At 55.8% G+C, this 27,907-nt stretch overlaps 1 protein-coding gene across 6 annotated transcripts in view; it reads left to right on the top strand.

The window, feature by feature from the left end:
* The window catches only part of Otof (otoferlin), a 197,738-nt gene that overhangs the window by 164,530 nt on the left and 5,301 nt on the right, over nt 1-27,907 (top strand). For 4 of the 6 annotated variants that reach the window (XM_058578424.1, XM_058578423.1, XM_046441419.2 and 1 more), the window contains 34 exons: nt 157-211; nt 4,324-4,455; nt 8,158-8,220; nt 8,633-8,717; nt 12,203-12,362; nt 13,152-13,338; nt 13,638-13,824; nt 14,021-14,244; nt 14,696-14,804; nt 15,285-15,465; nt 15,545-15,665; nt 16,184-16,284; nt 16,408-16,498; nt 16,639-16,755; nt 16,931-17,083; nt 17,415-17,604; nt 17,685-17,809; nt 18,169-18,303; nt 19,010-19,171; nt 19,374-19,493; nt 19,939-20,100; nt 20,221-20,383; nt 20,919-20,989; nt 21,767-21,796; nt 22,134-22,271; nt 22,659-22,725; nt 23,542-23,684; nt 23,768-23,902; nt 24,116-24,253; nt 24,531-24,658; nt 24,752-24,922; nt 25,530-25,690; nt 26,426-26,568; nt 26,903-26,991. In XM_058578424.1, the coding sequence (XP_058434407.1) occupies nt 157-211; nt 4,324-4,455; nt 8,158-8,220; nt 8,633-8,717; nt 12,203-12,362; nt 13,152-13,338; nt 13,638-13,824; nt 14,021-14,244; nt 14,696-14,804; nt 15,285-15,465; nt 15,545-15,665; nt 16,184-16,284; nt 16,408-16,498; nt 16,639-16,755; nt 16,931-17,083; nt 17,415-17,604; nt 17,685-17,809; nt 18,169-18,303; nt 19,010-19,171; nt 19,374-19,493; nt 19,939-20,100; nt 20,221-20,383; nt 20,919-20,989; nt 21,767-21,796; nt 22,134-22,271; nt 22,659-22,725; nt 23,542-23,684; nt 23,768-23,902; nt 24,116-24,253; nt 24,531-24,658; nt 24,752-24,922; nt 25,530-25,690; nt 26,426-26,568; nt 26,903-26,991 (4,437 nt within the window). Of the gene's footprint in view, nt 1-156; nt 212-4,323; nt 4,456-8,157; nt 8,221-8,632; nt 8,718-12,202; nt 12,363-13,151; nt 13,339-13,637; nt 13,825-14,020; nt 14,245-14,695; nt 14,805-15,284; nt 15,466-15,544; nt 15,666-16,183; nt 16,285-16,407; nt 16,499-16,638; nt 16,756-16,930; nt 17,084-17,414; nt 17,605-17,684; nt 17,810-18,168; nt 18,304-19,009; nt 19,172-19,373; nt 19,494-19,938; nt 20,101-20,220; nt 20,384-20,858; nt 20,990-21,766; nt 21,797-22,133; nt 22,272-22,658; nt 22,726-23,541; nt 23,685-23,767; nt 23,903-24,115; nt 24,254-24,530; nt 24,659-24,751; nt 24,923-25,529; nt 25,691-26,425; nt 26,569-26,902; nt 26,992-27,907 lie in introns of all 6 variants that reach the window. The other 2 variants (XM_058578425.1, XM_058578426.1) reach the window with 1 other exon arrangement.

The raw sequence follows: 27,907 nt of genomic DNA, 5'->3' as shown, positions 1-27,907 counted from the left end.
GGACAATTAATCCCCATTCTATTTGGCATTTCTCTTAGGGGTTTTCAGACCATGATTCTGTCCCTCCACCCTAATGCAAGCTCTAACCCTGCCACCACCCTCCTCCCCACAAGCACACCCCTTCCACCAGGCCTGATGGTACCTTCTCCTCCTCAGATCTAAGCCAGACATCAAGATGGAGCCAAGTGCCGGGAGGCCCATGGATTACCAGGTAGGTGGCACCTGAGGCCTACTGACTTATAGATTCTGTGGTGGTGGGCAGTTCTAGCCAGATGTGCCTTATAGACCCTGTCTCATGAATCTGGGAGTCATAGCAAACCACAAATTGCATATAAATTCTCAAAGTTGACTTGTTACTGGGAGGCATTCCTAGAAAGGATAGAAGTATTGAGGTACAAACCCAGAGAGGAGCTGGAGAGCTCTGCTTGTGCTGGTCAAAACCCTTCCAGGCTTTTGTGTTCAGCACAGGACATCATAAAGTAAGAGGGGCCTGGAAAAACCATAGAGACCAAGGAGAAACGCATGCAGGCAAAGGTATGCATGCGCACCCACACAAAGTATTCAAATAGTTGAATACTAGCCTTTGGAGAAAGATTTTTGGGGCGATTTTTTAAATTGTTGTTCTGAATTATTCTATTGCTGGAAGTAATGTCAGTCTTGTTATATCAGGATAGTGGGAATGTGGTTTTTTTTTGCTTCTCTGCATTTTCTGATATTAAAACAACTTCTTTGTATGTTTTTTAAAACTGGAGACAAACAGGCTGAGACAGGGAGGGGTGTGCAGCTGTGAGTTATGAATGTGGCTCAATGCAGGCAGGACAGGTGATGAGCATGGCTGCTGGGACAGGCCACACTGGCCCTAGCTTTGCAGGGCCAGGCCTTCAATCTTGGCTGTTCTCCCAGAGTTGACCAGAGCCTGAGAGGCAGAGTTACACTCACAATAGGCTGGTGGACAAGCCTGAAGCACCTTCTACTTGCATATAAACTGGAAGCAGGGGAGAAGGAGGAGGAATCTCTGAGGCAGGTGCCGGGGCCCTGCCTTGCTCCAGACCCTCCCCCGAAGGTAGTGAGACCCAACATAGGTTCTTAGCATTGAGTGGGTATGCTGAGGGGTCGAGGGGGACAGAGCTTTAAGGACACCCGCTTGGCTGGCCCTGCATTCCCTATTTGTGGATGGTCTGTCTGAGTATCAGCACCAGGCCCCAGAATCAGAGTGAGCCCCTCTCCCAGGGTAGAGCTTTATTTTGATGCTCATGCACAACCCCCACTCTCCTCACCTCCCTCAGGAGATGACATGAGTGACAAAAACCACCTTTCTGTGGGAAAGGCACATCTGAACATGTTTCCCCAGGGATTTGCCTCCTCTCCCTTAATCCATGCTTCAGTTTATCTTCACTTCTCAGCAACTGTCTTCCCAAGGGCTTGAAAAATGGCCCCAGGAAGTGTCCAACAGACTCACACTGGTGGTTTTAAGTAATGTTGCCAAAATCCAAACACAAAGAGTCCTGAGGATTCTGAGGGCTTTCTAAGGGCCCAAGGGTTTGCTTCCGTGTGCTTAGAACCAGAGAATTCTAAAGAACAAAAACTCCAAAGAACAAAGACTCCAACTCAGATACCATGCCACAGGCCTGTCTCATAAAGAAACATTGAAATGGAGTTGTTGTTATTAATGTAACTTATTTTTTGAAGATTTGTTATATACCAGGCACGGTGCTAGGAGCAATATATGTCTCCATTTAAATTAATTCTTAACAACTACTCAAATATATATGTTACTACATTTTACAGGAAACTGAGGCCAAGAAAGTTAAGGCTCTTGCCCCAGGTCACACAGAGAGTCAAGGTCAGAGCCCAGGTTCAGACCCAGGGGCGTCGGACCACAGCACTCAGGGTCAAACTTGGACAGTTGCTCCCTTCTGGACCCTGGTTTAGCTCACTCGCTGCTTACTGCTTGTTTTCAAAGGTTTTTCAAACTGTTTTCTGCCAGAGACTTTTGTTAACTAGATATTTTCCCTCCAAAGACTTCTTAAACAACATCTGTCTACTTTCCAGTCTTGAGTTACAGAAAGCCTTTTTTGAAGGGGGAATGGGTTACAATGGGACTTTTTTAAGCCTTTGGCATAAAAAGGTTATTGGAAGTTAAGACTCTATAAACTACGGTGCAAAGAATATTCCAGAAGGACTTCTAGTGTCTGTTTATGCTCATCAAAGTAAACTTCCAGAGCTAAGTTAATTGGCCCTACTTCCTTTTTGGTTCCCTGAAGAAATGGTGATTGTTGAACCTCTTTGAAGCTTGGATTCTAAGCTGTCACTCAGTCCTTCTGGACTTCAAGCTCCAAATAGAAATGTTTGCTTTCATGGTTCAAGTGTTGTTTCAATGAGCAAATATTCAGTTTCCCATTTCTATACTTTCCTGGCAACATTCATACTGCAATTAGGTTTCTGATTTCTTAACACCGTGACTTATGATGTGTGGATTTTTCTTGATATTCAGGCTATTTATCACACTTGATGCATACAGTGAATGATAATTTTAGAAATGATTCTTGTTTTATATATAAAAAAGGAAAATAGGGCTGGGGATGTAGCACAGTGATAAGAGTGTTTGCCTAGCATGCACAAGGTGCTGAAGTTTGATCTCCAGCACTGGAAAAAAAGAAAAAGGAAAATAATTCACTCAAGTAAAATCATATTTAGAAGTTACATGAAAGCACAGCAACTACATTACCACATCTTAGAGATGAGAAGCACCAAGAGCCATCTTTCCTGTTCCATTATAGGTAAATGCTCATACTAGCTGAGATAAGGCATTTTGGTTAATTGGTCTTGTGAAACCATCCCAAGGCATGCCCGACCCTGCAGATTCTAAGAAGCCACTTAGAGCAGATGCTGGCACTGCCCAGAGTTTCCCTCTGTTGAGGATGCCTTTATCCTTTCATCTCACTCACTCCATCCTCACCCAACCTCGTGGGTAGCTGGTGTCTTAGCTGGTAGCTGAGAGATTTGTAGCATGGTGAGTCCTCCTCACTCACACCTGGTAGCATATTGATGCTAAGTTCAGCGGCCCCAAGTCTATTTACCATGACCACTCCAAGGGGACAGAAACTTCCAAATCCAAAGTGATTTAAAATGAAGGTTTGGGAAAAGTAATGGTCACATCAGAAATTCCACAAACCAACCTCTGTGTGTGAGGTGTTTTTTTTTTTGTTGTTGTTGTTGTTGTTTTGTTTTGTTTTGTTTTTTGCCAATAATCACTTACACTAAGTTCCATGAGGCGAAGGAGTTGACTTCACTCCCACCTGTGCCTGGCCCCAACAGGTGTCCCCTAAATATTTGTTGAATGAATGGACAACTGGAAAAAGGCTTCCCAGGGCAAAAGTAAGATTCCAGGGAGCTGGAGGCTACTTGAAGGACACAAAACACACGCAACATACAATGGTCAGGTTGAAAAAGTGGCTCGGTGGCACCAAAGCCTCCTTGCCATTCAGAGAAATTAAAGGCAAGGAGAGGGGCAGGAATGCAGGAAGGGAGCCAGGCTCCAGAAACACAAGAAAGTAGCAGAGGCCTGCAGGCTCACATGAGAGACCCTGGAACAGGAAATTAAATGTAAGCTAACAAAGACTCTGAAAGCTTAATTCCTAGCTGGGCACAGTGTTGTGGGCCTGTGGTCCTAGCTACTCTGGAGGCTGAGGCAGCAAGGTGGCAAATTTGAGGCCACGCTGGACAACTTAGACCCTGCCTCAAAATGAGAAATAAAAAGGGCTGGGGACATAGCTCAGCCATAAAGCACCCCTGGGTTCCATCCCCGGTACGATCTCCTGTGCGACTCCCAGCAGCACCTATGTGCAAAACACAGATAAAGCTTAGTTCCTGAGGGCATGAAATATGTGAGGTGGTTTTGGCACCCCACCCTTCACCCCTGGGCAGAGCCATCCCATCCATCTGGGGAAGAACTCAGGGCTCTAGTATCACCTAGGAGCTTTAAAAAACTGACGCCTGAGCCCATCCCTGACACTGGTTGGATTGGCCAGGAGTATGTCCTGAGCACCAGAGTGGGGGGATGCCCCCTGCCCCAGATAATTCTAGTGAATTTGGCTTAAAGGTCACCCATCCCATGTCCTGCTGCAAACCAGGGCACTGAGGCTTGGAAAGGAAAGAGCCCAGGATCTCCCAGCAAACCAGACAGTGGTCAGTGCAGATCCGAGGATGTGACTCAGTCAGTGTAGCTCCCTGAGCCCTCCTGCCCTACTCCTGGGCTCCAGCAGGACCAGGCTCCAAGGCCCACTCAGCTGTCTCCCCAGCTCTTCCTTCTCCTGCCCACAGGTCAGCATCACAGTGATCGAGGCTCGGCAGCTGGTGGGCTTGAACATGGACCCTGTGGTGTGCGTGGAGGTGGGCGACGACAAGAAGTACACATCCATGAAGGAGTCCACCAACTGCCCCTACTACAATGAGGTCAGTGGCCCCATGCCTAGGTGGAGAAAGGGGCCTCCTGAGATGTGGGAGGCGGCTGGGCCCCAGCCCCACCCAGGCCCAAAAGGAGCAGCTGAGTGTCAAGGGACGTACGGTGCTCCCAGCAGAGGTGACTTTGGCCCACTGTGTTATAACGCACTGACACGCAGTGCCAAGCCCTCTGGACCCCTAGTCTAGAGCCCAGTCTGGCCCTGTTCTGGCCAGGGCCACCCATTGAAATGAGTGTGGCCTGGGTGCTCCTGTGCGACTCCCAGCAGCTCCTATGAACAAACCCCACAGCCCCACGAGACCTGGTCCCAGCTATTTTCCAAGCCAGAGCCCTGGGCAGTGCAGCTTTCTCCAGCCCAGCCATCAGTGTGGCACCAACGCCATTAATGAACATTTCCCATGTGCCCAGGACTCTCCTGATGCATTAGTTGCATCAGCCATCAGAGGTTGCCACTGATACCCCACTGCTCACACAGGGACACTGAGACTCCTGTAGGAGGTTCTCACAGCCCCCTCTGGGGGCTTCCCTTTTGACCACTGGCCTTGACTTGGGTGCAAGAGATAAAATACCTGGTGCCTTCTCTTGCTTTTTTCAGCCCTTTGAGGTCACATGAAAGATGAGGGACCTAGTTCAATGCCCCACCTTACAGAGGAGGAAGCTGAGACCTCAATACCGGAAGAGACTTCCCCACTGTCCAAGGGTATACACAATTCAAAGCAGGGGCCAGACTGTTCAGCCTCTAGCCCAGGGCCCTGGCTGTCACCAGGGCACAGCATCTTGACCCCTGGGCTCCACATGGAACCCCATCATGACCAGCTCTGGTGAGGGAGGTCCAGGCCTCTCTCAGATGACTGGACCCTGAGCCTCTCTTTTCTCAAGAGGTACAAAGTGGCTCCAGGAAATGAGATGTGCCAGGCTGGCTCAAGTGAGACACCCGTCCTTCTTCCTGAGGTTAGGGAGGGCTGAGGGGAGCCATGAGCCTCTGTGGGAATCCTCCAACTGCACCTGCAGGAAGATAAACCTGTGCACACCAGGTTTGCCCTTCAGCCAAAGCCTGGCCGAGGTGTCATGTGTAGCCACAAATGGACCACATCTCCCAGCCAGTTTCTCTTGGGGCCCCAGGGCAAGACGTCACTGCTCAAGACTCCTTCAGCCTTGTGTGGAGTCAGGACATCTCTGACCTCATGTCAGGACACACCCATGACTAAAAAAGCATCTAACCCAAATAAGGGTCTACTTTCCCATGATAGCTACGAGACAGGTCCCTGTGACCCAGCGTGTTATTTTTTTTTTTTTTTTGAGGTAAAGCCATGATTGGTAGGCTCAAGGGCTCACTTTGTACCAGGCCCATGTCCCTCATGTTCTTTTCAAACTGCTCCCTTCTTCCAAGGTGCTCTGCCACTCCTAGCAAACTCCTGCTACCGTGCAGGGTCCGCTCAGATGTCTTGCCGCTGAGCAGTCTTCCTTGCCCTCTCTGGGTCAGAGGGTCAGCTCCAAGCCTTTATTTCCTTTTTCTTCTCTTCCTCTTCAATTAAAGATACCCCAGGGTCACAGAAAGGTACTGCAGCTGACAAATTCTCTGAGCTAGCAGGAACTTTCCTTTGGTTGCACTAAAGGAGCTACAAACAACCAACACAACTTAACAGATTTCTAAGCAATTCCAAAAGGGACTGTGCTCAAGAAATACCAGGAATGTGACCAGAGACAGTTCAGAGGGTGTAGGATTCTGGCCCTAACTGAGCTAGCACGTTGCATGGGGCTGACCCATCTCCAAGGCTCCAGGCCTGATGACCCATCCTGCCTGGCTCTGAGCCTGCCCAGGTGAAGGGAAGTTCATGGAGGGAGTTCTGCCCTCCCAGCACAACCTGCCCCCTTCATGGCCCAGGACAAGCCCTCTTCCCCATGTGCCTGATCCTGCCTGGACATCTGGGGAGCACCATCTTCCTCCTGCCTAAAATCAACCTCTCCCCTTTGCCATGGACCCTTCTCTTCCTACATCCCGAGGAGTCTGGCACTGCACCGTCCACCAACACGACAACTTTGTCTAAGCCTTTCTTCTGGCTCCTTCACCTTTGCCTGTGTGGTTTGACTGCAGCACATTTTGTCTAAACACCACTATGAAAACTATGCCTACTCAAGGACAGGAACTAGACGCTCGTCATCCATGGATCAAGGGCTTTGCCCACTCCCATGGACCTCTCCAGCGCCACCTTTTTCTCTCCTCTGTTCCCAGTAGGCATGTGAGTTGTCCCCACCTTCTCTTTCCCAGTCACACCTCAGTCTCTGCCCCACAGCATTTCACAAGATCAACGAGGACCTTACTCCTGAGGACAATGTCCCCTGCTGTCCTCTCTCCCTTGACTGCCCAGTCCCTCCATCTGGTTGTCTACCTGCCCCTCCTCTTTTGCTCCCACATTTCTCCAGCTCCTTCTCCCAACCTCCTGCTTCCTCTGCCCACTGCAGAAGTCTGCTTCTTGGAGCCCTATCTTGAGCCCGCCTCCCCTCTGACACTCTCTCCTCCCAGGTCTTTCCTCCATTCAAAAGCTGCAGTCACCATCCAGGTGCTGATGGTTCCCAAATCTAGATTCCCACCTGCCTCTCCAGAGTTGCAGGCTCCCCACCCCCAGCCAGTGCCACCCGGACCTGTTACTGCCACACTGAACAATTAAGGTTAATTGTGCATGTACTGCATCCACACCCGGGTTGAGAGCTCCACCAGGGTCCTCTCATTTCAGGACTTCACAACCACACCTCACAGATGTCCCTGTGCCCCTGGAGAGATTCAACTTGCTACCTGAGACTATTATCCCCATATCACAGGGGTAAACTGAGGCTCAGGAAAGAATGTGATGAATCCCCAAATCACATCTAGATGCGGCCAGTTCTAAATCTAGTGCTTTTACCCACAGTGCTCAAGGGCGAGGCTCCTGCAGTCAGGAACCTGTACTCTTGTGACTTTTATCCCTAAACGCTTCTTTTCTCACCTGTGAGTTCACCGAAGCAGGGATACTTTTGCTCACTACCCACACCCTTTTCCCAGCCCTTGTACCCCGGCCAGGGACAAGGGTGGGGACCACAAGTGGCAGCCTCCAGCACAAGAAGACAGCTCACAACACTGCATTTTAGGTTTACAGTCAAGGAAGTGCCTTCAACACCTTAGGGCCTCAGCGCTAAGAGTCACCTTATTTTCCCTCTTAACCCCCCAGAAGTTGCATGTTCCAGGCAGAGTTGTGGTTTAATGGCGATATCTGTGTGGCCCTCAAACCACAGTGTATCACACAGTCAAGAGCATTTTCAATTCAGTGACTTATGATATAATATCTCATCAGAGCTTCATGAGGTGGGGGTCCATATCCTCGTTTTACAGCTTAGGAAACTGAGGTTCAGAGAATGTGCTGTTCAAGTCCACACTGCTAGAAAGAGGCAGAACTGGGCCTAGAGCCCACAGTCTTTCTGAGCATGTCAATGTCAACCAGTGGTTCCACTGACTGGCAGCAGGTGGCCCAGCCCAGGGGATGGGGTCCTGCCTCCATCACTCAGAACAGGATGGTTTACCCTACTGCTCATCCGAAACTTGGGGCTCAGGGGAAATGGCCAGGGTACAGACAGGCACTGCCAGAAGGGAGGGGCCTGGCACTGTCCTGGGCTCTAACTGCAGCCCCCCAGTGACAGCAGCCTGGTCCTTCCCCCTGCAGTACTTCGTCTTTGACTTCCATGTCTCTCCTGACATCATGTTCGACAAGATCATCAAGATCTCGGTGAGTGGGGAGCAGCCCCCGGCAAACAGGGCCACTGGCTTCAGCTGCACCTGTGTGCAATCTTGCTAGGTGGCCCCTCTGGCTGGACCAGTCATATAAAGGTAGCCTGGTGCCTGGACACATGGCTGGGCACAGGGGGCTCAGGATGGATTTTGGCCCCTCCTGTCCCTTTAGCCAGGTGCCTCTGTGACATGTATAACCTACTCGCCAAAAAAAAAAAAACAGTTGTGGGCAGGAGAGGCGGATGCTGAGCCTGAGTGAGCCACCTCAGCCCTGCCAAACGCTCTCCCCCTTCACCACTAAGCTTGGGTCCCCAGAAAGACTGAGGTGGTGTCAGTGGGCCCCGCCCTGGCCCCATGGAAAGCTTCGCCCCAGCCCTGCCTGACTGGCGGCTGGTGGTTCTGCCCGGAAGGTGATTCACTCCAAGAACCTGCTGCGCAGTGGCACCCTGGTGGGCTCCTTCAAAATGGACGTGGGGACTGTGTACGCCCAGCCTGGTGAGTAGCTGTGCATGGGCTGGCCAGCCAGGTGCGTGTGGCTCCGGGAGTGGGGCAGCCATGGTCCTCCCCACCGTGGCAGTTCCTGGGCTCAGCCTGGTGGGGACCACATTCTGGAGACTGTGAGCACACACCACGTGGCCTGAGGGAAATGGTGCGCACAGTGTGTACACAAATGTGGGCAACAGCTACCCCATCTGACAGTTCTCCCTCGTTATCAGGGGAGTAACACCATGCAGAGCCTTGGAGGAATTCTGGACAGGATGTAGCACGTGCTGCGTGGCCGCCCTTGTCTAGGGTGCAGAGAGAGGTGCCTATCCTCACAGCCTGGGAGGGTCTGTGGCCAGCCTCCTGCCCCCTGAGCTGGCACCTGCCAAACAGAAAGGACCCCTTCCATCCTCACAGGAATCCACCATCCTCCTTTGACAGTTGAGGGACCTGAAGCTCAGAGATGCTCCAAGTCTTGCCCCAGGCACCCAGCTGATGTGTGTGTGTGTGTGGGGGGGTCAGGCCATGTTCTCTAGATCCCTCCTTAAGTCACACTGTTCAATCCAAATGTGGTGGTGATAGCCATTGCTGAATGCAGTATGACAGCCTCTGAGGGACTCCTGGACTCTAAAAGCAGTTTTTTACAAGAAACCCGGGTCACCTGAGGAGCAGCTATGTGGGGCAGAGGTTGGGCAGCTCTGTAAGTACCTATAGACCATGTATGGAGATGGTGAGGCAACCCCAAGGGCTGGCCCAAAGCACTTGTCACTACATGGCCAGCTTGGGGCCCTTTGGGGTTTCAGTTTCACCCACAGTGTCACATTTTACCTTCACAAAACAGTGAAGTAGGCAGCTGCACCTCTTCCCATTTTACAGATGACTTAAATGAGGCTAAGAGCCTTGAGGGGCTTAGAGGTGTCACTTAACTAGAAGGATGAACTCCTGGCACTTGTGGTTCAGCCTAATAGACAGTCAGCTGACACACCTTCAAACTGGGACTCAGATCAAGGAATTTGAGTTCAGTGCCCAGGAATATACACATTAAAATTATAAGATCATAGAACATTCAAGCTACAGCAGACCTTAAAGATATCTGGTCCAATCTTTATTACAATGGAGCTGCCTAGGGTCATGAAGGACTTGCCCAAAGTCTGGGAGTAGAGCTTAGGCCTCAGGCTTCCAGGGCAGTGCCTTCTCTACTGCCCCACACAAGTCATGGGCCCCAGGGGAGGCCAGCTGTACTGACCTCCAGCTCTCTAAGGAACAGGGAAGAGTCAGTCTGCTTTCCAGGAAGCACACACGGCTGTGGGGCCATGGTTCTGAATGTCACTAGCATCCTGAGGATGACCTCCTCCCAGGGCTGAGCAGTGGGTGTCCCCTGTTGCCATTGGCAGACCTGAGGCTTAGAGTCAAGATGAAGTAGGAAAATAGAGAGAGTAGGGGAGCTCAGTATGCCCCCCTGGGCTTCTGGTTGGTCAAGTCCTGATCAGGAAAGCATCGCCCTCATGGAGCCTCAGCAGGTCCAGCACTGAGTCAAGCATGCCATCCAGAGGTGGACCCTCCCTACCCCATTATAAGCACATGAGCACCATTCCCATATGGAAACTGAGGCTCACCAAGCTCAAATAGCTGGCCCAGGGCCACACTGGGAGTTAAGTGGGCAGAACTAGGCTGTGGGCCCCAACTTGGGCTCTCTACTAGGGTAACCCATCCCTGGACTTGCTGCTTCTACTGTCTCTGCCCCTGAGCCTGGTGCCCTTCTCAGAGACCAAACCTGGGTAGTGTTGGGAAGATGTTTGCAGGGACCCAGAATTACTGGTTGCTCATACAGGTGGTGTCAGCACCTGGTGGAACGGGAAGAGCTTCGGGGGGTTCAGAGCCTATTCTCACCCTGGCAGGACCCTCTTTACCCAGTCATAGGCGATAGGAGGAAACTTCAAAGCTGCTCTCTGCTGGAGGGGAGTGTGGGTTTGTAGGTGACGAAGAGGCCTGGGACGCTGTTTTCCAACCAGCCAGTCAGAGCCAACAGGTACCAAAACCAGACTGGACACAGGTGAAATGATGTTTCAGGCCACTATACACAGAGCAGGGCTCTCGGGCTGTTCTTGCATCTCTGACCTGGGATCACACAATATCAGGACTGGAAGGGCCTCAGAGGTCATCAGAACACTGTGTACCTGGCATAGGGACCCCTGCATCAGTGTTGCTGATGGTCACCTAGCCTCTGCTTAGACCTCCCAGCACCCCCTATTTTAGGTATCTCCACTGTGTTTATGTCAGATAAAGAAAAAAAAATCTATCGCAAACTTCACCCATGTCTATAGGTCCACTTTTCATGACAGAAAAATATTCCCTCTTCAAATAGCTTTAAGTTTGAAGGTAAAATTCATGTCATTCCTGAGAGTGTGTTATTCCCTTTTCTTGCCAAATTTCCCTAATTCATCTAACCATGTCCAAATCTGCCCACCTGTCCACCCGTCTATCCATCCACCCCTTCTGTCCATATGTTAATGGACCCTGCTATTCATTTATCCATCCACCATCCACCCATCCATCCACTCCACCAGCCAGTCAGCCCACCCAGCCTTCTGTCTGTGCCTCACAAAACACAGGGAAAAGCTCCACAAAGCAAGGCTTCCCCTCTGCCTCCTTCCACCTCTGTCCTGGGTTCAATGCCAACCTGAAGGAGCAGGTCTTCCTAAAGTGCCTCTCCTTTGCTCCACACTGTCCTAGGTCCTGGGGACCCTGGGGTAGGACCACGGGCCCCTGTCTTTAGGAGGCTGTCAGTTCAAAATTGAAACCAAACAGCACACAGACAATCACAGTGAGGTGGGAGACAGACGTGGGGGGCACCAAGCTGTGAGGAAGTCAGGGCAGGGTGCATGGACGAGAAGACCCTGGGGCAACTGGCCAGGGATGGAAGAGGAGGGATGGGACTCATTGACCATGAACACAGTGGCCTGGAGGTGGCATCAGCAGGAGCTCAGAAAGGAATGAGGGCTTTGCCTGGGGAGTAGTGCAGAGCGAGGCAGGGAGAGCCATAGCAGGAGCCCAACCCAAGCCCTGGGGCTTCACTCCAAGGCACTGGGGAGCCCCAGAAGGTTTGGAAAGCAGGGAGGTAATTAGGTAGGAGCCACCACTTCAGAATACCCTGTCTGGTGTATGTGTATGTGTATCCGGCTAGAGTGGCGACAGTAGGAGAAGCCGCAGGCCAAGAAACCCAGTTAGGAGGCTCATCACCAGGAAGCCACGGCACACATCCCGTGGATGACCTGGGCGGGGCTTGTCCAGCTCACAGCTCCTGAGACCAATTTCCCTCTGTCTCTCCCTGGCCCAGATAAAGGCAGAACTGGGGACCCTGGTCTCTGGGACCTGCAGCCTGGGGTCTCTAGAGGCCAAAAAAAGTGCTAAGCTCTGCAGGGCCCTTGGTCTGCCCTAATGGCAGGGAGCTGCAGGGGTGGGGACATTGGGTACAGCACCCCTCATCACCACTGCAGAGCACCAGTTCTATCACAAGTGGGCCATCCTGTCAGACCCCGATGACATCTCCGCCGGGCTGAAGGGCTATGTGAAGTGTGACGTCGCTGTGGTGGGCAAGGGGGACAACATCAAGACACCTCACAAAGCCAATGAGACAGAAGAAGATGACATTGAGGGGTGAGCCCCATCTCGCCCCAGCCCTTCCTTTCCCCAGAAGAGCTCCCGGCGTGGACTCCACCCAGAGTTCTCACGTCCACCTCCCTTACCCTTGTTCCTACCAGGTACCCCACACAGGAGGGCCTGGGGCAGGGCAGGAGCAGGGTTGAGGGAGGAGTGCGTTGAAGGTGCTTTCACTACAGACTTCCAACTCTGAGGAATTCTGTAGGAAGAGTAGACGCTGGCAGACCAACTTCCAGAAGCTGCCAGGTCGGGGGGGCGCTAGCACCCTCCTGGGAGAGTCCATGTGGTGTGCCAGCTGCCAGCAGCAGAGAGAGGCTTTTGAGAAACATTCTGGGACCTCAGCTGCCTCCGTGGGAAAGAGGGCAGGGATCCAGTGACTCGTGTCTTCCTGGGCTGGGGAAGGAAGAGCAGCTACTTGTGAGGTTTCGTTCTGGGGGACGAAGACTATGGCATGAGGCTGTGCAAATTGATAATAGTACTCAGATTGGCGCCCCGCTCTGTGACAAAGCATTCCCATATTGTAACCTGTTTGAGCCTATTATATTGTTTTCGGGGAGGTGAATTTTATTGCCCTCACTCTGAGGAAACTGAGGCTCAGTGTGATGGGAGATTTGCCCTGCTTCCCACAGTGAGTGGGTGCCATGAACTCCGGTGTCTTCAATCTGCATCTAGGCCCTCTCAGCTGTCCTTCACAGATTGGGCCAGACCCCAGGGTAGGCAGATGCTAGGGTAGGAGGTGGGGGCCCTGGACCTGGCCACCATGGCCCTGGCTGGATGTGCCGGCAGGAACTTGCTGCTCCCTGAGGGGGTGCCCGCAGAACGCCAGTGGGCCCGGTTCTACGTAAAAATTTACCGTGCGGAGGGGCTGCCCCGAATGAACACGAGCCTCATGGCCAATGTGAAGAAGGCTTTCATCGGTGAAAACAAGGACCTCGTCGACCCCTACGTGCAAGTCTTCTTTGCTGGCCAGAAGGTACGAGGGTATGTGGTGCAGGAGGTTGCGGCTGGGAGTGACAGGTGTCAGAAGGGCAGGTGATGGACGTGGTGGCCTGGGAAAGACACGAGGTGAAATCTGGAGCCTCCAGCTCAGGCTGGAAGGTGAGGTCAGTCTGGGAATGGTCTTGGCCATGGATGGTGCTCAGAGAATCCTCCCTGCCTCGCAGGGTCCTCAGGCCAAGAGCCTGGGGGAGGCGAGTCTGAGAGGCTGGGGACACACACACACACACACACACACACACACCCTAACCCTCACCCCTCACGCCTTCCCACCAGGGCAAGACTTCGGTGCAGAAAAGCAGCTATGAGCCCCTGTGGAACGAGCAGGTCATCTTCACAGACCTGTTCCCCCCACTCTGCAAACGCATGAAGGTGCAGATCCGAGACTCCGACAAGGTCAACGACGTGGCCATCGGCACCCACTTCATCGACCTGCGCAAGATTTCCAACGATGGAGACAGAGGTTGGCAATGGGAGCCCAGTTGTATTAGGGGTGGGGGCACAAAAGGAAGGAGTAAAGAGACCCTCTCCTCATACCACCCCTGACATCCCGACCCCAGTCTGACAGGGCCTTGTGTGTAGCCCCTGCCTCAAGGAAGAGGGGAAAGTCACGACCCACTCAGTGACCCGGTCCCTCCTCCTTGTCCTTGCTGCCGCAGGCTTCCTGCCCACGCTGGGCCCGGCCTGGGTGAACATGTACGGCTCCACACGCAACTACACGCTGCTGGACGAGCACCAGGACCTGAACGAGGGCCTGGGGGAGGGCGTGTCCTTCCGTGCCCGCCTGATGCTGGCCTTGGCTGTGGAGATCCTGGACACCTCCAACCCCGAGCTCACCAGCTCCACAGAGGTGCAGGTGGAGCAGGCCACGCCTGTCTCAGAGGTGAGGCCCCTGGGGCTGTGCTGCCCTCAGGGCCCCCAGTTCAGCTCCCATCCCACCCTGGAAACCTGAGTCCTCGAGGGCCCGACCCCAGAATGAGACCTCTGTCTCTTCCAGCTAGGCAGGCCGCTGTCTCTAGGGAGGAGAGGCCTTCATGTGGCCCCTCAGCAGGACCTCTGTCCTCTCTTCCACTTGCCTATACTCTTCTCAGAGGTGCCCCCATGGCCACCATCTCCCAAGATGGTGCCTCGTGTCTGCCCCTCTTCCCGGTCATGTCAGCTCTTCTCCAGGACCATCGAGGCCGAGGGCTTTAAGGTCTGGGCTGCTAACCCCAAAACTAGGTAGGATGCCCTCCATCAGCCCAAAGGGCCAGTCTAGGTCCTGTTGGAAAGAGGCCAGCCCAGGCCATTGCCCCACTGAGGTTTAGCGGTGGTTTGAACTACCTCCCGCACAGAGCTGCACAGGGAAAATGGAAGAATTCTTTCTATTTGGAGCCTTCCTGGAGGCCTCAATGATCGACAGGAAAAACGGAGACAAATCAGTCACCTTTGAGGTGACCATAGGTGAGTGCTGTGCTTACAGAGGGAGGGTCTTCAGGCCGAGGGGCTGCTGGTGGTAACTGTTGGACCCTGCACCCTGACCCCTGGACACAGGCAACATCAACCTCTTTCCCCTGAGTGTCCGCAGGCACCCACACAGCACCTCTGTGGGAGTGTACTTGTTCCCCAGAGGGGCCAACCTGCACTCCACCTTGAGGGCTGGCCTGAATCTGGGATAAGGAAAAGAAAGACAGGACAGGCTACTGGCGGCTAGAGAGGAAGAGTGGGGACCCAGGCCATGTCCTAGGCTGGACCTCATGCTCAGTCAACATCAGGGCTGTCAGCAAGATCCGGGGGACATGGGGATCTTTCTCTGGCTAATGCTCTGTCCTATCTGAGCCCCATTCTCTGACTTTGCCTCTTCCTAAAGAAACACCTAGACTGGACAACTGTTGGGGCCTGGTAGGGAAAGCATTCTCTTCTGATGCCCCATTCTGTGTCCAGGCAACTATGGGAACGAAGTTGACGGCCTATCACGACCCCAGCGGCCTCGGCCCCGAAAGGAACCCGGGGACGAGGAGGAAGTAGACCTGATCCAGAACTCCAGTGACGATGAGGGTGATGATGGCGGGGACCTGGCCTCAGTGTCCTCCACCCCGCCCATGCGGCCCCAGATCACAGATAGGTGGGCTCACCCTCCTGTGGCCTGGTCCTCTCATTTCCTGTGGCCCTGGGCCTCAACCTTTCCACACCTCCCACTCCAGGAACTACTTCCATCTGCCCTATCTGGAGCGCAAGCCCTGCATCTACATCAAGAGCTGGTGGCCAGACCAGCGCCGCCGCCTCTACAACGCCAACATCGTGGACCACATCGCTGACAAGCTGGTCAGGGCCAGGCCGGGGCTGGGAGTCCTAGGGAATGGGTGTGTCTGAAGGGCTCTCCCAGAGGTCTGCCCAGAGGCTTGCCATGTGGCAGAGTGAGGGGCTGCAGGAATGGCCCCAGTAAGACCTCTGACCACGTCCTGTCCTAAGTCCCAGAACTCTGGAATAGAGTCTAAGAAGCCTGGCCCCTCCAGGCCTGGGGTTGGAGGTGTTGGGGGTTCCCTGGAGGCAGCTAGGCAGGCCTCTGTCTTAATGAAGTAGGCATCTCTCCAGCCTTGAGTCCTGTACAACCCACTAAGGTCACAGCCAGAGGTGACTTCTTCCTTCAGGAACTGAGGTCTCCAGGTTCTACAGAAGAACCTGGGGAGTTGGCTGCTTCCTCTTGATGAATAAGGAATGGCCCTAGTGAGAGATCCCAGGTCACTAGGCCCTTCTTCCTCCCTGATGAACATGGAGGAGACGTTTGGGAGGCCAAGGGGGTGGGCTATGGCCCAGCATGAACCCACACCCCTGGTTCCCAGGAAGAAGGACTGAATGACGTGCAGGAGATGATCAAAACGGAGAAGTCCTATCCTGAGCGCCGCCTGCGAGGAGTCCTGGAGGAGCTCAGCTGTGGCTGCCAGTGAGTGGGCAAAGGGGCGGCAGAAGGGGTGGGCACAGGGTTACCGGACAGAGGGGACCCAGGCCAGGCCTGGGCAGAGGAGGAAATGCCTATGGGCTAAGCCCTGGCTCCCTCCCTTCCCAGCCGCTTCCTCTCCCTCGCTGACAAGGACCAGGGCCACTCGTCATGCACCAGGCTCGATCGGGAGCGCCTCAAGTCCTGCATGAGGGAGCTGGTAAGGATGTGCTGGACCCCAGGGTTGGAGGAAGGCTCTTGCAGTAAAAAGGGGACATCTGCCTCTGAGGTCACAGCCCCCTTGGTCATGGCCCCAACAGTGCCCCAACAGCGATCTCCCCCTGCACCCCTTCCCCACAGGAGAGCATGGGGCAGCAGGCCAGGAGCCTGCGCGCTCAGGTGAAGCGGCACACGGTGCGTGACAAGCTGAGACTGTGCCAGAACTTCCTACAGAAGCTGCGCTTCCTAGCAGACGAGGTGCATGGCCTGCAGGGAGGACAGGGGATGCACAGGAAGGGGTCCGGCTCAGGCTTGGGGTCCTTCCCTCCAAGGCCCCTTCTTCGTCCAGGTCCAGCCCCCAGGCCAGGCAGGCTCAGGGGCCAGAGTGGAGAAGGTCCTTCTCCCTGACCCCCCTGCCCTTCCCCCGCCATAGCCCCAGCACAGCATCCCTGACGTCTTCGTCTGGATGATGAGCAACAACAAGCGGGTCGCCTATGCCCGGGTGCCCTCCAAGGACCTGCTCTTCTCCATTGTGGAGGAGGAGCTGGGCAAGGACTGTGCCAAGGTCAAGACGCTCTTCCTCAAGGTGCCACAGGGATGGGACCTGGGTCGGGGGAGGTTGGATCCCACTAAGGGTCCCACCCACATCCATCAGGCCTGAACTGATTGCATAGAGCCCTCTACTAACTCGTGTTCAGAAAAGGGCTGGAAAGAGAGCGAGGGGGCAGAGGGAGCTGTGCTGGGGTCCCCACCGGGCCCATACCCTCTGTCCCCACCCCATCCCAGCCAGTGGGATGGCTGCGAAGGACAGGCACAGCTCTGACCGAGGCCTCCATCCGCCCTCCTTCCCTGCTCCTACCCCTCCTGGTGGGTCCTGGCATTGGCCAGACTCCTGGTGACCCCAATCCTGCCCCCAGCTGCCAGGGAAGCGGGGCTTCGGCTCAGCAGGCTGGACAGTGCAGGCCAAGCTGGAGCTCTACCTGTGGCTGGGCCTCAGCAAGCAGCGGAAGGACTTCCTGTGTGGCCTGCCCTGTGGCTTCGAAGAGGTCAAGGTGGCCCAGGGCCTGGGACTTCACTCCTTCCCGCCCATCAGCCTGGTCTACACCAGTGAGTGAGGACACCTCGCCTGGTGGGCCCCTCTCAGACAGGAGGGGCTATGCCAGGCCTCAGCCTCCTCTTCCCCACAGAGAAGCAGGCCTTCCAGCTCCGAGCTCACATGTACCAGGCCCGCAGCCTCTTTGCCGCGGACAGCAGTGGTCTTTCTGATCCCTTCGCCCGCGTCTTCTTCATCAACCAGAGCCAGTGCACGGAGGTGAGGGCCTGTGGGGGACATGCCCATAGGCGTGTGATTGTCCCTGATACTTGACCTTCCCCATCTGGAAAGAGCACTGGAGGCCTCTGAGTTGTGGGCCCAGAGAGCAGGTCTACTAGCACCCAGGCTCCTTAGACCTGCAGGCCCAGGTCACACAGGCTAGGACTACAGCTTTGAGGTTGCATCCACAAGGCAGAGAAGACAGGAAGACTTTGTCAGGGCTCTGGAGGCAGACCTCATATTCGCCTTGATTTTAAGGTTTCTGACATTCCTGCTCCTGGCTTCCCCGGAATCCCTGACTAGGAATGGTGTCAGCCACTCACTATCACCTGTTCCCTGTCTCCCACCCCATGCCGCAGGTGCTGAATGAGACACTGTGTCCCACCTGGGATCAGATGCTGGTGTTTGACAACCTGGAGCTGTATGGAGAAGCCCAGGAGTTGCGGGATGATCCCCCCATCATTGTCATTGAAATCTATGACCAGGACAGCATGGTATAAGTGGGTGTTGGCACCAGGGACCCCAGCAACACCACACCTCCCCCCTGGTCCCCTGCACTCAACCTGCTGGCCTCCTCCCCACTCCCTCCTGGGCTGGTGCTGGCTGGGAAGCTGGGCATCTGGGCTGCTGACCAGTCCCTCCAGGTGCCTCCTGCCCACCTTTGCAGCCTAACCTTTCCCAACACTGAGCCTCTGGGATCTCAGGAGTCAGGCCAGGGCATCCTCACCTCCCAGCACAGACATACAGAGCCCAACATCCTCAGGAGATGAGCCGGAAAGTTCTACTGTCACCGCAGGGCCCTTGACCCCCTGCCCACACCTATCAGTCTGTACAGCCTTTAGCTTTCCATGGTGTGGGGGGCTGGGGGGACCTGGAGTGGGGAGTAAAGGATTGGGATGACCCCCCAAGAGTTGGGAAGCCACCAACTCTTCCTACAAACCACCTCACCCATTGAGGTGCCCCTAGAGAGCTCTGGACTAGAATAGAAGGACCTTATTTCTGGTCCTGAGTCCTGCATCTGCCATTCACTGCCTGGCCCTGAATAAGCCTTTGGTTGTCCCTGACACTTGACCTTCCCCATCTGGAAAGTGGGTGATCACACCTGCTCCTTACACCAACGCATGGCCAGTGGTAAGGACCAATGAGATGACAGATGTGAACACAAGTGCAAGAGGCCACCTGGGTTGTTTGTGTTGTCAGGGCAAAGCCGACTTCATGGGCCGGACCTTCGCCAAGCCCCTGGTGAAGATGGCAGATGAGGCGTACTGCCCACCCCGCTTCCCGCCCCAGCTCGAGTACTACCAGATCTACCGCGGCAACGCCACGGCCGGAGACCTACTGGCTGCCTTCGAGCTGCTGCAGGTGGGTCACAGGGGATAGGGCTCAGTCTGGGGCTTCCCTCCTCCCCATGCTGCTGTGAGCCAGTGGGACCAAAGCAGGGGGTGTGGTTCTCAGGGGCGTGGGGCCATTTGGCCATCCTTATCTCCCCTGATCTCAACTCCTGGGGAAAAAGACTCCTCTCCCTGGACTCCCCAGCATGTGACCTATGACCCCCATTCCTCAGATTGGACCGGCAGGAAAGGCCGACCTGCCCCCCATCAATGGCCCGGTGGACGTGGACCGAGGGCCCATCATGCCTGTGCCTGTGGGCATCCGGCCCGTGCTCAGCAAGTACCGGGTAGAGGTGCGCAGGGCCTCTATGGTCCCTCCCTGGCCCTCCCTGTGTCTTCCACCTGGCTTTCTTGTTCCCTCTCATTCTCTCCACTGAGAAAGTGCACGTTCCTCTGCAGACAGCAAACCCTGGTGCCTGAGAGGGGAAGTGACTTGCCCAAGGTCACCCCGGGAGCCAGCAGCAGACCCAGGTTCCCACCCCAGGCCAGTGCCTGCCTCCGTCTGACTGAATCACACTGGGGCTCAGGGCCTATCCCAGCAGCACCCCTGTCGGCTCCACCCTCGATCCTCCACACCTCCACTGTGAGGCCCCACCTCACCTCATCAGTTCTCCTGGCACTGTCCCTGCCCACTGAAATCTGTCCTCTGCTGCCTACTGCCAGGTTCCTTCTCAGGAGACCCCGCCACCCACGGCTGCGGCCTGGACTGAGCAGCGCTCCTCCCCAACCCTCTCCCAGGTGCTGTTCTGGGGCCTTCGGGACCTGAAACGGGTGAACCTGGCCCAGGTGGACCGACCGCGGGTGGACATCGAGTGTGCAGGGAAGGGGGTGCAGTCATCCCTGATCCACAATTACAAGAAGAACCCCAACTTCAACACCCTGGTCAAGTGGTTTGAAGTGGTAAGCACAGGCCCAGACAACGGAGGGCAGAGCTGGCGATGGAGCTGGTGTGGCTCCACCTGGTGGGGTTCCTCTGCCCCCTTCTCTGAGGTTCAGGCTCTGTGTCACCAACACCCCCAGGACCTGCCAGAGAATGAACTACTGCACCCGCCCCTGAACATCCGCGTGGTGGACTGTCGCGCCTTCGGCCGCTACACACTGGTGGGCTCTCATGCCGTCAGCTCCCTGCGGCGCTTCATCTACCGGCGCCCTGACGGCTCGGCCCCCAGCTGGAACAGCACGGGTATGGCCACGTCTGGGCCCGAAGCCTGGCTCGGCCCCCAGAAGGGCTGCTGCTCTCAGCCCCTGCAAGCAGCCACCAGTGTTATATCCCATGGTCCTGTGGGAGGGCAGGAAGGCGGGCCCTCTCCTGGATGCCAAGAAAGCCTGCCCAGGGCTGCCCCTCACTCTGGAACCGAGTAGGCCAGCCCTGGAAAGGCCCCAGAGGGCCTGAGAGCAGATGTCCTCCTCCACTGGATGGAGGAGACCCAGGCCCTCCCTCCTGGTCCAGCCTCCACTCTGCTGCTGGGCCTCCAGAAGCTCGCCCTTCTTTCTGGCTCACTTTCTCCCTCCTTATTCCCATCTTTGTCCCTTCAACTATCCTGTCCCTCCTCTCCCCACAGAAAGTTCCAGACTCAATCTCAGGCACCCGCTCTTCTGCCTCTCTGACTCTCACTGTTCTTCCTGCGCCTCCTCTGTCTGTCTGTCTCCCTGTCCAGTGAGGCATCTCCAGGGCTACCATGGGCTATGCAATGGGGGACCCTTCTCTTGCCCCACAGGGGAGGTTGTGGTGAGCATGGAACCAGAGGTGCCCATCAAGAAACTGGAGACCATGGTGAAGCTGGACGCGGTAAGGCAGCCCCAGACTGTCCTTGAACTTGTGACACACTCATGAGCCAGGCTGCTTCACCCTGAGAGAACAGCATTAGGTCACTCCTCTTTCAGTGAGGAGTGTGGTTATCAAGGGCCAACCCGACTGTACAGGCAACTCCACCCTAGCCCTGTCCTGGCATATGTGTGTGCAAGCTTGGCAGGGGGGGGTACGGGAGTCGGGGTGGGGGTGCAAGTTCAAGAACAGAGAGAGCATTAGTAGTGTGAGATGATAACCCGCAGTCATTTGTACTCCAGCACATGCACCCTAGGCAATGGATTCCTTGTGAGAGCACCCGTGTCCTTCCTTCCAGGAGCCTGGTTTTCCCTCCAAGCCATTTCTAAAACACCCTACAGGCCTGGGCTGGGAAGGATTCCAAGTGGAAACTCCTTATTCCTCTTGGCTTTAGGATGCAGCCAGTTTTAAACTACTGGTGCCTCTTGCCACTGTGCAGACTTGGTGGTGCCCACATTAGTCATTTGTAAAAGCCCCCCGGGCTGATCCCAGCGTGCAGCCAGGGCTAGAGCCAGCGTCCCAGAGGGCCTGAGGAAATCCTCCAAGCAGGCCCCAGCAGACTCACCAGGCAGTGTGCTCTCGGGGACGAGGGGCTCATAGCACACCGCGAGCTTCCATTCCTGCATGCACCCTCTGGGCTCCCATCTGTCCCTCTCCTCCACACTTCCTGGGGGGAGCTGCTGCCTGCCCCTTCAGGCCGCAGTGGCTAATCCTGTCCTGTCTCCTGGTTCCCCTCTGCAGACTTCTGATGCCATCATCAAGGTGGATGTGGTGAGTGTGGGGGCCATGCAGGTGCCCTGGGGCCAAAGGACCTACGCTAGTGTCAGCTGTCAGGCCAGAGGGCCCTGCCTCAGGGACCGAGCCATCCCCTGAACCTGAGCGCCAACTACTGCCTCACCCTCATGGTCCTCACAGGGTTGTGGCCCCCTCCCCTACAAAACTCAGCCCTGTCTCTTTGACATGGGTGGCCCCATAGAGCCACATGGGGGCCAGGGCTTTTCAAGAGCAGATGGCCGGAGTGGGAGGGGACCCTCTGGGTCATCCAAGGTTCTGGGAAAGAGCAGGGAGCAGGGGAGCCCACAGGCCTGTAGACCTAGGCAACCCTCAGGCTGAAGAGGAGAAGGAGAAGAAGAAGAAGAAGAAGAAGAAGAAAGGCACCGCGGAGGAGCCGGAGGAAGAGGAGCCAGACCAGAGCATGCTGGACTGGTGGTCCAAGTACTTTGCCTCCATCGACACCATGAAGGAGGTGAGGCTCTGGCATGGCTGGGGGTGAGGAGGAACGGGCGGCCTGCTCACACCCCGTCCAGATCCCCTCCCGCTTCCCCCAGAGCTGGCTCCCCTGCCCTCCGAGTTGGAGTCCCCTGAGAACTCACCTCTTCCGAGCTGCTAGTCCAGTCTGCCCCCACCCCGCCCCTGCTGGCTTGGTTTCCTCTTGTCCTCATTCAATTATCCCACAAACGTCTCTGCAGTCTTAGATAATCCAGACACTGTGGGAGCCCAAAGATAAGATGCCCCACGTGCCCTGAGGAACCTCAGTCACTGGGCAGAAGGGACGTGTACCTTACAGTACTGTGTGGTAGCCAAGGCAAATGGAGCCCCAGGGAGGCAGGGGTGTCACTCTTTCTTTTGGCAGCAACTTCGACAACAAGAGGTCTCAGGGATTGACGTGGAGGACAAGGAGGAGATGGACAGCTCAGAGGGTGAGCCCTGTACCCTGGCCTGCTGCCTCCCGTCCCCAGCTAGGCTGCTCCCCTGCCTGCTCACCAGCGGCTTCGCCTTCCCCCTCCCACAGGCCCTCACAGTCTCCTAGCCTGGGCAGATCACTGGGAGTCCCTAGGTGCCAGGCAGCAGGCGAAGCCCCTTATCTGGAGTAGTTTTTACTCTGACCAGTTCAGCAACGACAGTGGTGGACAACCATTTAAAGCCACAGGGTATCAGAGCGAGCAGGAACTTCACAGCCACCTCACCCAGCATTTTCCAGACACTATGGATGAGGATTCTGAAGGGAAGAGAGGGTTCTGTGGTCAAATTGGTTCAGGAACGGCTGGTTTAAACATGTTCCTTGGGTTTCAACAGAGCCTTTAAAATGCAAACACTGTAATTCTCTAATAGGAAGATATTATAAAAAATCTTCTCCCACTGAGCCCACCAAACACCCTTTCTTCCAAAGCCGCCAACTGCACCTGTGCTTGATGTTCCACTGGATGCAGTTTGGCACCTTGTTGATACCATGGGCAGGTTAAGCGCAGCTGGAGGGGGATGAGGGGGCCCAGAGCCACTCAGGAGCAGGCCTCTGACTCCAGACCCGGCCTCCTTCCTGGCCCCACTCTGCCAAATGGCACAACCGTAGTCTGTGTTCCCCGGGCTTGGCCTAGTGTCACGGACAATAAGACAGGACATTAAATAATGAAGAGAAGGAGCGGCGAAGCTGGTTCTCCAGCGCAGGCCTTCTTGTCTGGTCACTCCGGCCCTGCCTCCCCTAAGCTCACTGAGCTCTCCTCTCTGCTTCTGGCCAGGCCTAAAGGGGCCAATGAAGGGCAAGGAGAAGGCAAGGGCTGCAAAGGAGGAGAAGAAGAAGAGAACCCAGGGCCCCGGCCCCGGCCCCGGCCAAGGGTCTGAGGCACCAGAGAAAAAGAAACCCAAGATTGATGAGCTGAAGGTGAGGCTCTGGGGCCCACCCTGCCAGGGAGCGGGGGAGGGGGCGGACAGGCATCGGGCCCTGACGGCCTGGCCCCGGCCCAGGTGTACCCCAAGGAACTGGAGTCAGAGTTCGATAACTTTGAGGACTGGCTGCACACCTTCAACCTGCTGCGGGGCAAGACGGGGGATGATGAGGACGGATCCACCGAGGAAGAGCGCACTGTGGGCCGGTTCAAGGTCAGGAGCACGGCCAGCCCTGGAGCCTCCCACCTCCTCAAGTTCTCTCTGGTCGCCTCACCACTGCCCTAGCCACTCCTTCCAGAACCCCTGGCCATCCCCTCGGTCCAGCAGCTTAAGACCCTCCCACAGTAACTGGCCACTGGTTGTTTGGATGCCACCCCTGCCGACATCCAGGCAGACCCTGACCTGGGCCCCCTTGCCTCTCCCCAGGGCTCCCTCTGTGTGTACAAAGTGCCACTCCCAGAGGATGTTTCCAGGGAAGCGGGTTACGATCCCACCTACGGCATGTTCCAGGGCATCCCGAGCAATGACCCCATCAACGTGCTGGTCCGAATCTATGTGGTCCGGGTGAGGCCCCCTTTGCACCCCCAGCCCTGCAAGTCCTCGTGCCCCGGAGGAACCGGAGCCGCTGGAGACTGACAGTCCTGAGTGGGAGGCACCTGGGGATCATCTGGCCTAGAAGAGGAAGTCAAGGCCCAGGGAAGGGCAGCAACTTGCCTAGGGCCACACAGCGAGTCCCCTGACTGGTCCAGTGCTCCTGCCCTGCCTTCAACATCATGGGACCCTCAGGGAGCAGGGCAGAGGCACCCAGGACCCTCCTCAAACAGCACCCTCCCCACCCCAGGCCACAGACCTGCACCCTGCTGACATCAACGGCAAGGCTGACCCCTACATTGCCATCCGGCTGGGCAAGACTGACATCCGTGACAAAGAGAACTACATCTCCAAGCAGCTCAACCCGGTCTTTGGGAAGTAAGGCACCTCATGTCCTGGCTTGGCCTCACTCCCAGCCCAGCCCCTGCCACAGCCCAGCCTTCAACGCTTCTCCTAACCCCCACCTGCCAGGTCCTTCGACATCGAGGCCTCCTTCCCCATGGAATCCATGCTGACAGTGGCTGTGTACGACTGGGATCTTGTGGGCACCGACGACCTCATTGGGGAAACCAAGATCGACCTGGAGAACCGCTTCTACAGCAAGCACCGCGCCACCTGTGGGATCGCCCACACCTACTCCATGTGCGAGGGGCAGGGTGGGGTGCTGGGGGGGGCAGGCCTGCTGCACCTGACCCTGAAACAAGACTCAGAGGTGGAGATTTGGGAATGTAGACATACTGTGGTTTCCGTCCCAGGCCAGCGCTTCTCCCCTAAAGGATCTGGGTATAGCCTCAGGGGCCAGGTCTGCAGATTCCAAGGCAAGGAGAGGGCCAGGGGATTCCAGGACAGAGAAGTCAGAGCAAGGAGAAAAGAGTGAACTAGGGAAGGGGGTGAGACAGCAAAGGAGGAGAGGAAGAGTCCTCTGGGGATCTGAATCAGCCTTTGACCTTTAAAGGCTGTGTGACCCTAATGAAGCCCCTTAACCTCTCTGGTTACCAGTTTCCCCATGGGAGTCTTTGAGGTTCCAGGAGAGTAGGCACAGTGGGGCAATGCTTGGGGAACCCTGAACACGTGGGCCAGTCTGAGCTAGGAGGGGCCAGGCTTCGGGAGCCATGGTATCTTGGGAGACGTGGAACCCCGGGCAGGCCCACCTGTTGACATGAGGCAACGATCCATTTTAGAGAACTGCCACCAGGGGATGGCCTAGTCCCAGTCAGAGCTCCTCAAGCCTGTGTGTCCCCTCCCACAGACATGGCTACAATATCTGGAGGGACCCTATGAAGCCAAGCCAGATCCTGACCCGCCTCTGTAAAGAGGGCAAAGTAGACGGCCCCCACTTTGGGCCCCCAGGGCGAGTGAAGGTGGCCAACCATGTGTTCACCGGGCCCTCTGAGGTCGAGGATGAGAACGGTAAGCGGCCCTGCACCACACCTCCTGGCCCCTTTCAAGGTGGCTCCAAAGGCCATGAGGAACCCATGCTGTCCTGTAAGGGGCTCTCGATGGTGTCCTTATCCACGTCTGGGCTTAGTGACCCTCCACTCCCACCCCAGAGCCCCCTCCTGTCTGCCCAGCCTCTGCGTCCACCCCTGCACCCCGCTTTCCCACGAACTGCCTTCTCTAGCCCTGCTTGCACCCCCGTAGGCTAGAGAGATTGTCCCCATTCTGCAGATGAGCAAACCGAGACCCCACAGAGGGTGTGACTTGCCCAAGGTCACATGGCACTTGAGAGGCTTGAGGACGCGGGCACAGATGCCTCTGGCTCCAAGCCCTGGGCTGTCCTCACTCCTCTCCCATGAGGCACCTCCCAGAGAATCGGGAGGTAACTGTGCTGCGGACCTATGCCTGGGCCTCAGGTGCTGGGACAGGAGCGGCTTCTCCCCGCTCTGCTCCCTCTCACACGTAGCAGGATTGTTTGCTTAACCTCCCCAAACAGGGGACATCAAGGACACGGACCTTTCTGGGTCCTATGGAGTAGCTGAGATCTTGGGCAAGCCACCTGTGTGCCTCAGTTTCCCCAACAGTAAAATGGAGTTCGGTGACAGGGCTCACAGGCTCAGGGCTCTGTGCCCCTAAGACCCTGACCCCAGCACCGGTGCCTTGGTTCTGGGGAGGCCGGATGTGCAGTTGAACCACTGGTACCCATAGGTCAGAGGAAGCCCACGGATGAGCACGTGGCCCTGTCTGCCCTGAGGCACTGGGAGGACATCCCCCGCGTGGGCTGCCGCCTGGTGCCAGAACATGTGGAAACCAGGCCACTGCTGAACCCCGACAAGCCAGGAATAGAGCAGGTGATGCCTTCCTCGCCAGGATCAGGGCTTCCTGGGTATTTGGGATCAGTGAAGATCAAAATGGGCGCATGAAAGTAGAAGAGGGACCTCCTGCCACTCAATGCACTCCCCCAAATCTGGCAGGCACCCACCCACCAAGGCCAACTTGAATGGCCAGTGTCTTTGCTCAGAATGTCTCCCTCAGAAGCTGTGATTGGTTATTGGTGACATCATGGGAATTCCTGGCACCCAAAGATGGAAATTGATGACAGAACATGGGCTGGGAGGGTGAGGAAACTGTCGTTCCCAGAGGCAGAAGTCCCTGAGACATCTACCACGACCTTCTCTTCCTCAGGGTCGCCTGGAGCTATGGGTGGACATGTTCCCCATGGACATGCCAGCCCCTGGGACGCCTCTGGACATCTCCCCCAGGAAGCCCAAGAAGTGAGCTTCCTGGAGCCTGAACTACTCCCTTTTCTCCTTCCCACTGTGACCAGTACTTTCGGTTGGAGACACAGGCCCAGATGGCCTTGGTCAGTCCCCATTCCCTGGGTCTCCTGAGGGAGAAAAAGACTGACCCATGAGGTGTGGGGCCTGCTCTGGGTAGGTCCCTATTTGTTGGGACAGGGGAACACTCTCTACTCTGCTATGAGCAGGGGAGACGTGCCACACCCCAGCACCCCAGCACACGCCCATCCTTGCAAAGATGAGTCCACTGGTACACACACCCACTCACCCACTTCAGCACACACACAGCCCTCCCAGGGCACCCGCATGCGTGCCCACATGTGCACACGCATGTACAGGAAACAGAACCGCCGGGGGCCTACTCTGCACAGAACCCCCGAGGGCCTGTTCTGTACCCTTGCAGTCAGCTGCTGTCATGTCTTCTTTCAAGTCCAAAGAGGCAGGAGGAAGTGATACACTTCTGAGTCAGAAGCCAAGCACCTGCCTCTCCTAGTATACTCTGGCCAGGTCGCTTTGCCACCCTGGTCCTCAGTGTTCCCCTTTATAAGGTAGCAGGGTGAGCCTTGCCCACTTCTGACCTCCACAGTGTCCTGGGATTCAGGTCAGCTTCCTGGTTATATGAAGCTGCGTAGAGACCCACACTCAGGGGCTCCCATTCTTCCAATGTTGCCATCTTGATTTCCTGATGATTTATTTAGCAAAGGGCCCTGCATTTCCATTCTGCACCAGCCCCAGCAAATTATGCAACCTGTTCTACCAGAAATATCCTCCAAGCCTGAGCCATGGGCATGCTATTCCAGGTCATACCACAAGAGGGCAACCCAACCATTCCCATCCATTTTTAGTGGAAGACTCAACCTCACTCTTGAAATATAAATGCCTCATTTATAAT

The sequence above is a fragment of the Marmota monax genome, unplaced genomic scaffold (assembly GCF_021218885.2).
Source record: "Marmota monax isolate L192 unplaced genomic scaffold, Marmota_monax_Labrador192_F-V1.1 WCK01_AAM20220418_F8-fsc00010, whole genome shotgun sequence".
Lineage (NCBI taxonomy): Eukaryota > Metazoa > Chordata > Mammalia > Rodentia > Sciuridae > Marmota > Marmota monax.
This window is presented reverse-complemented; position numbering and strand designations above follow the sequence as displayed.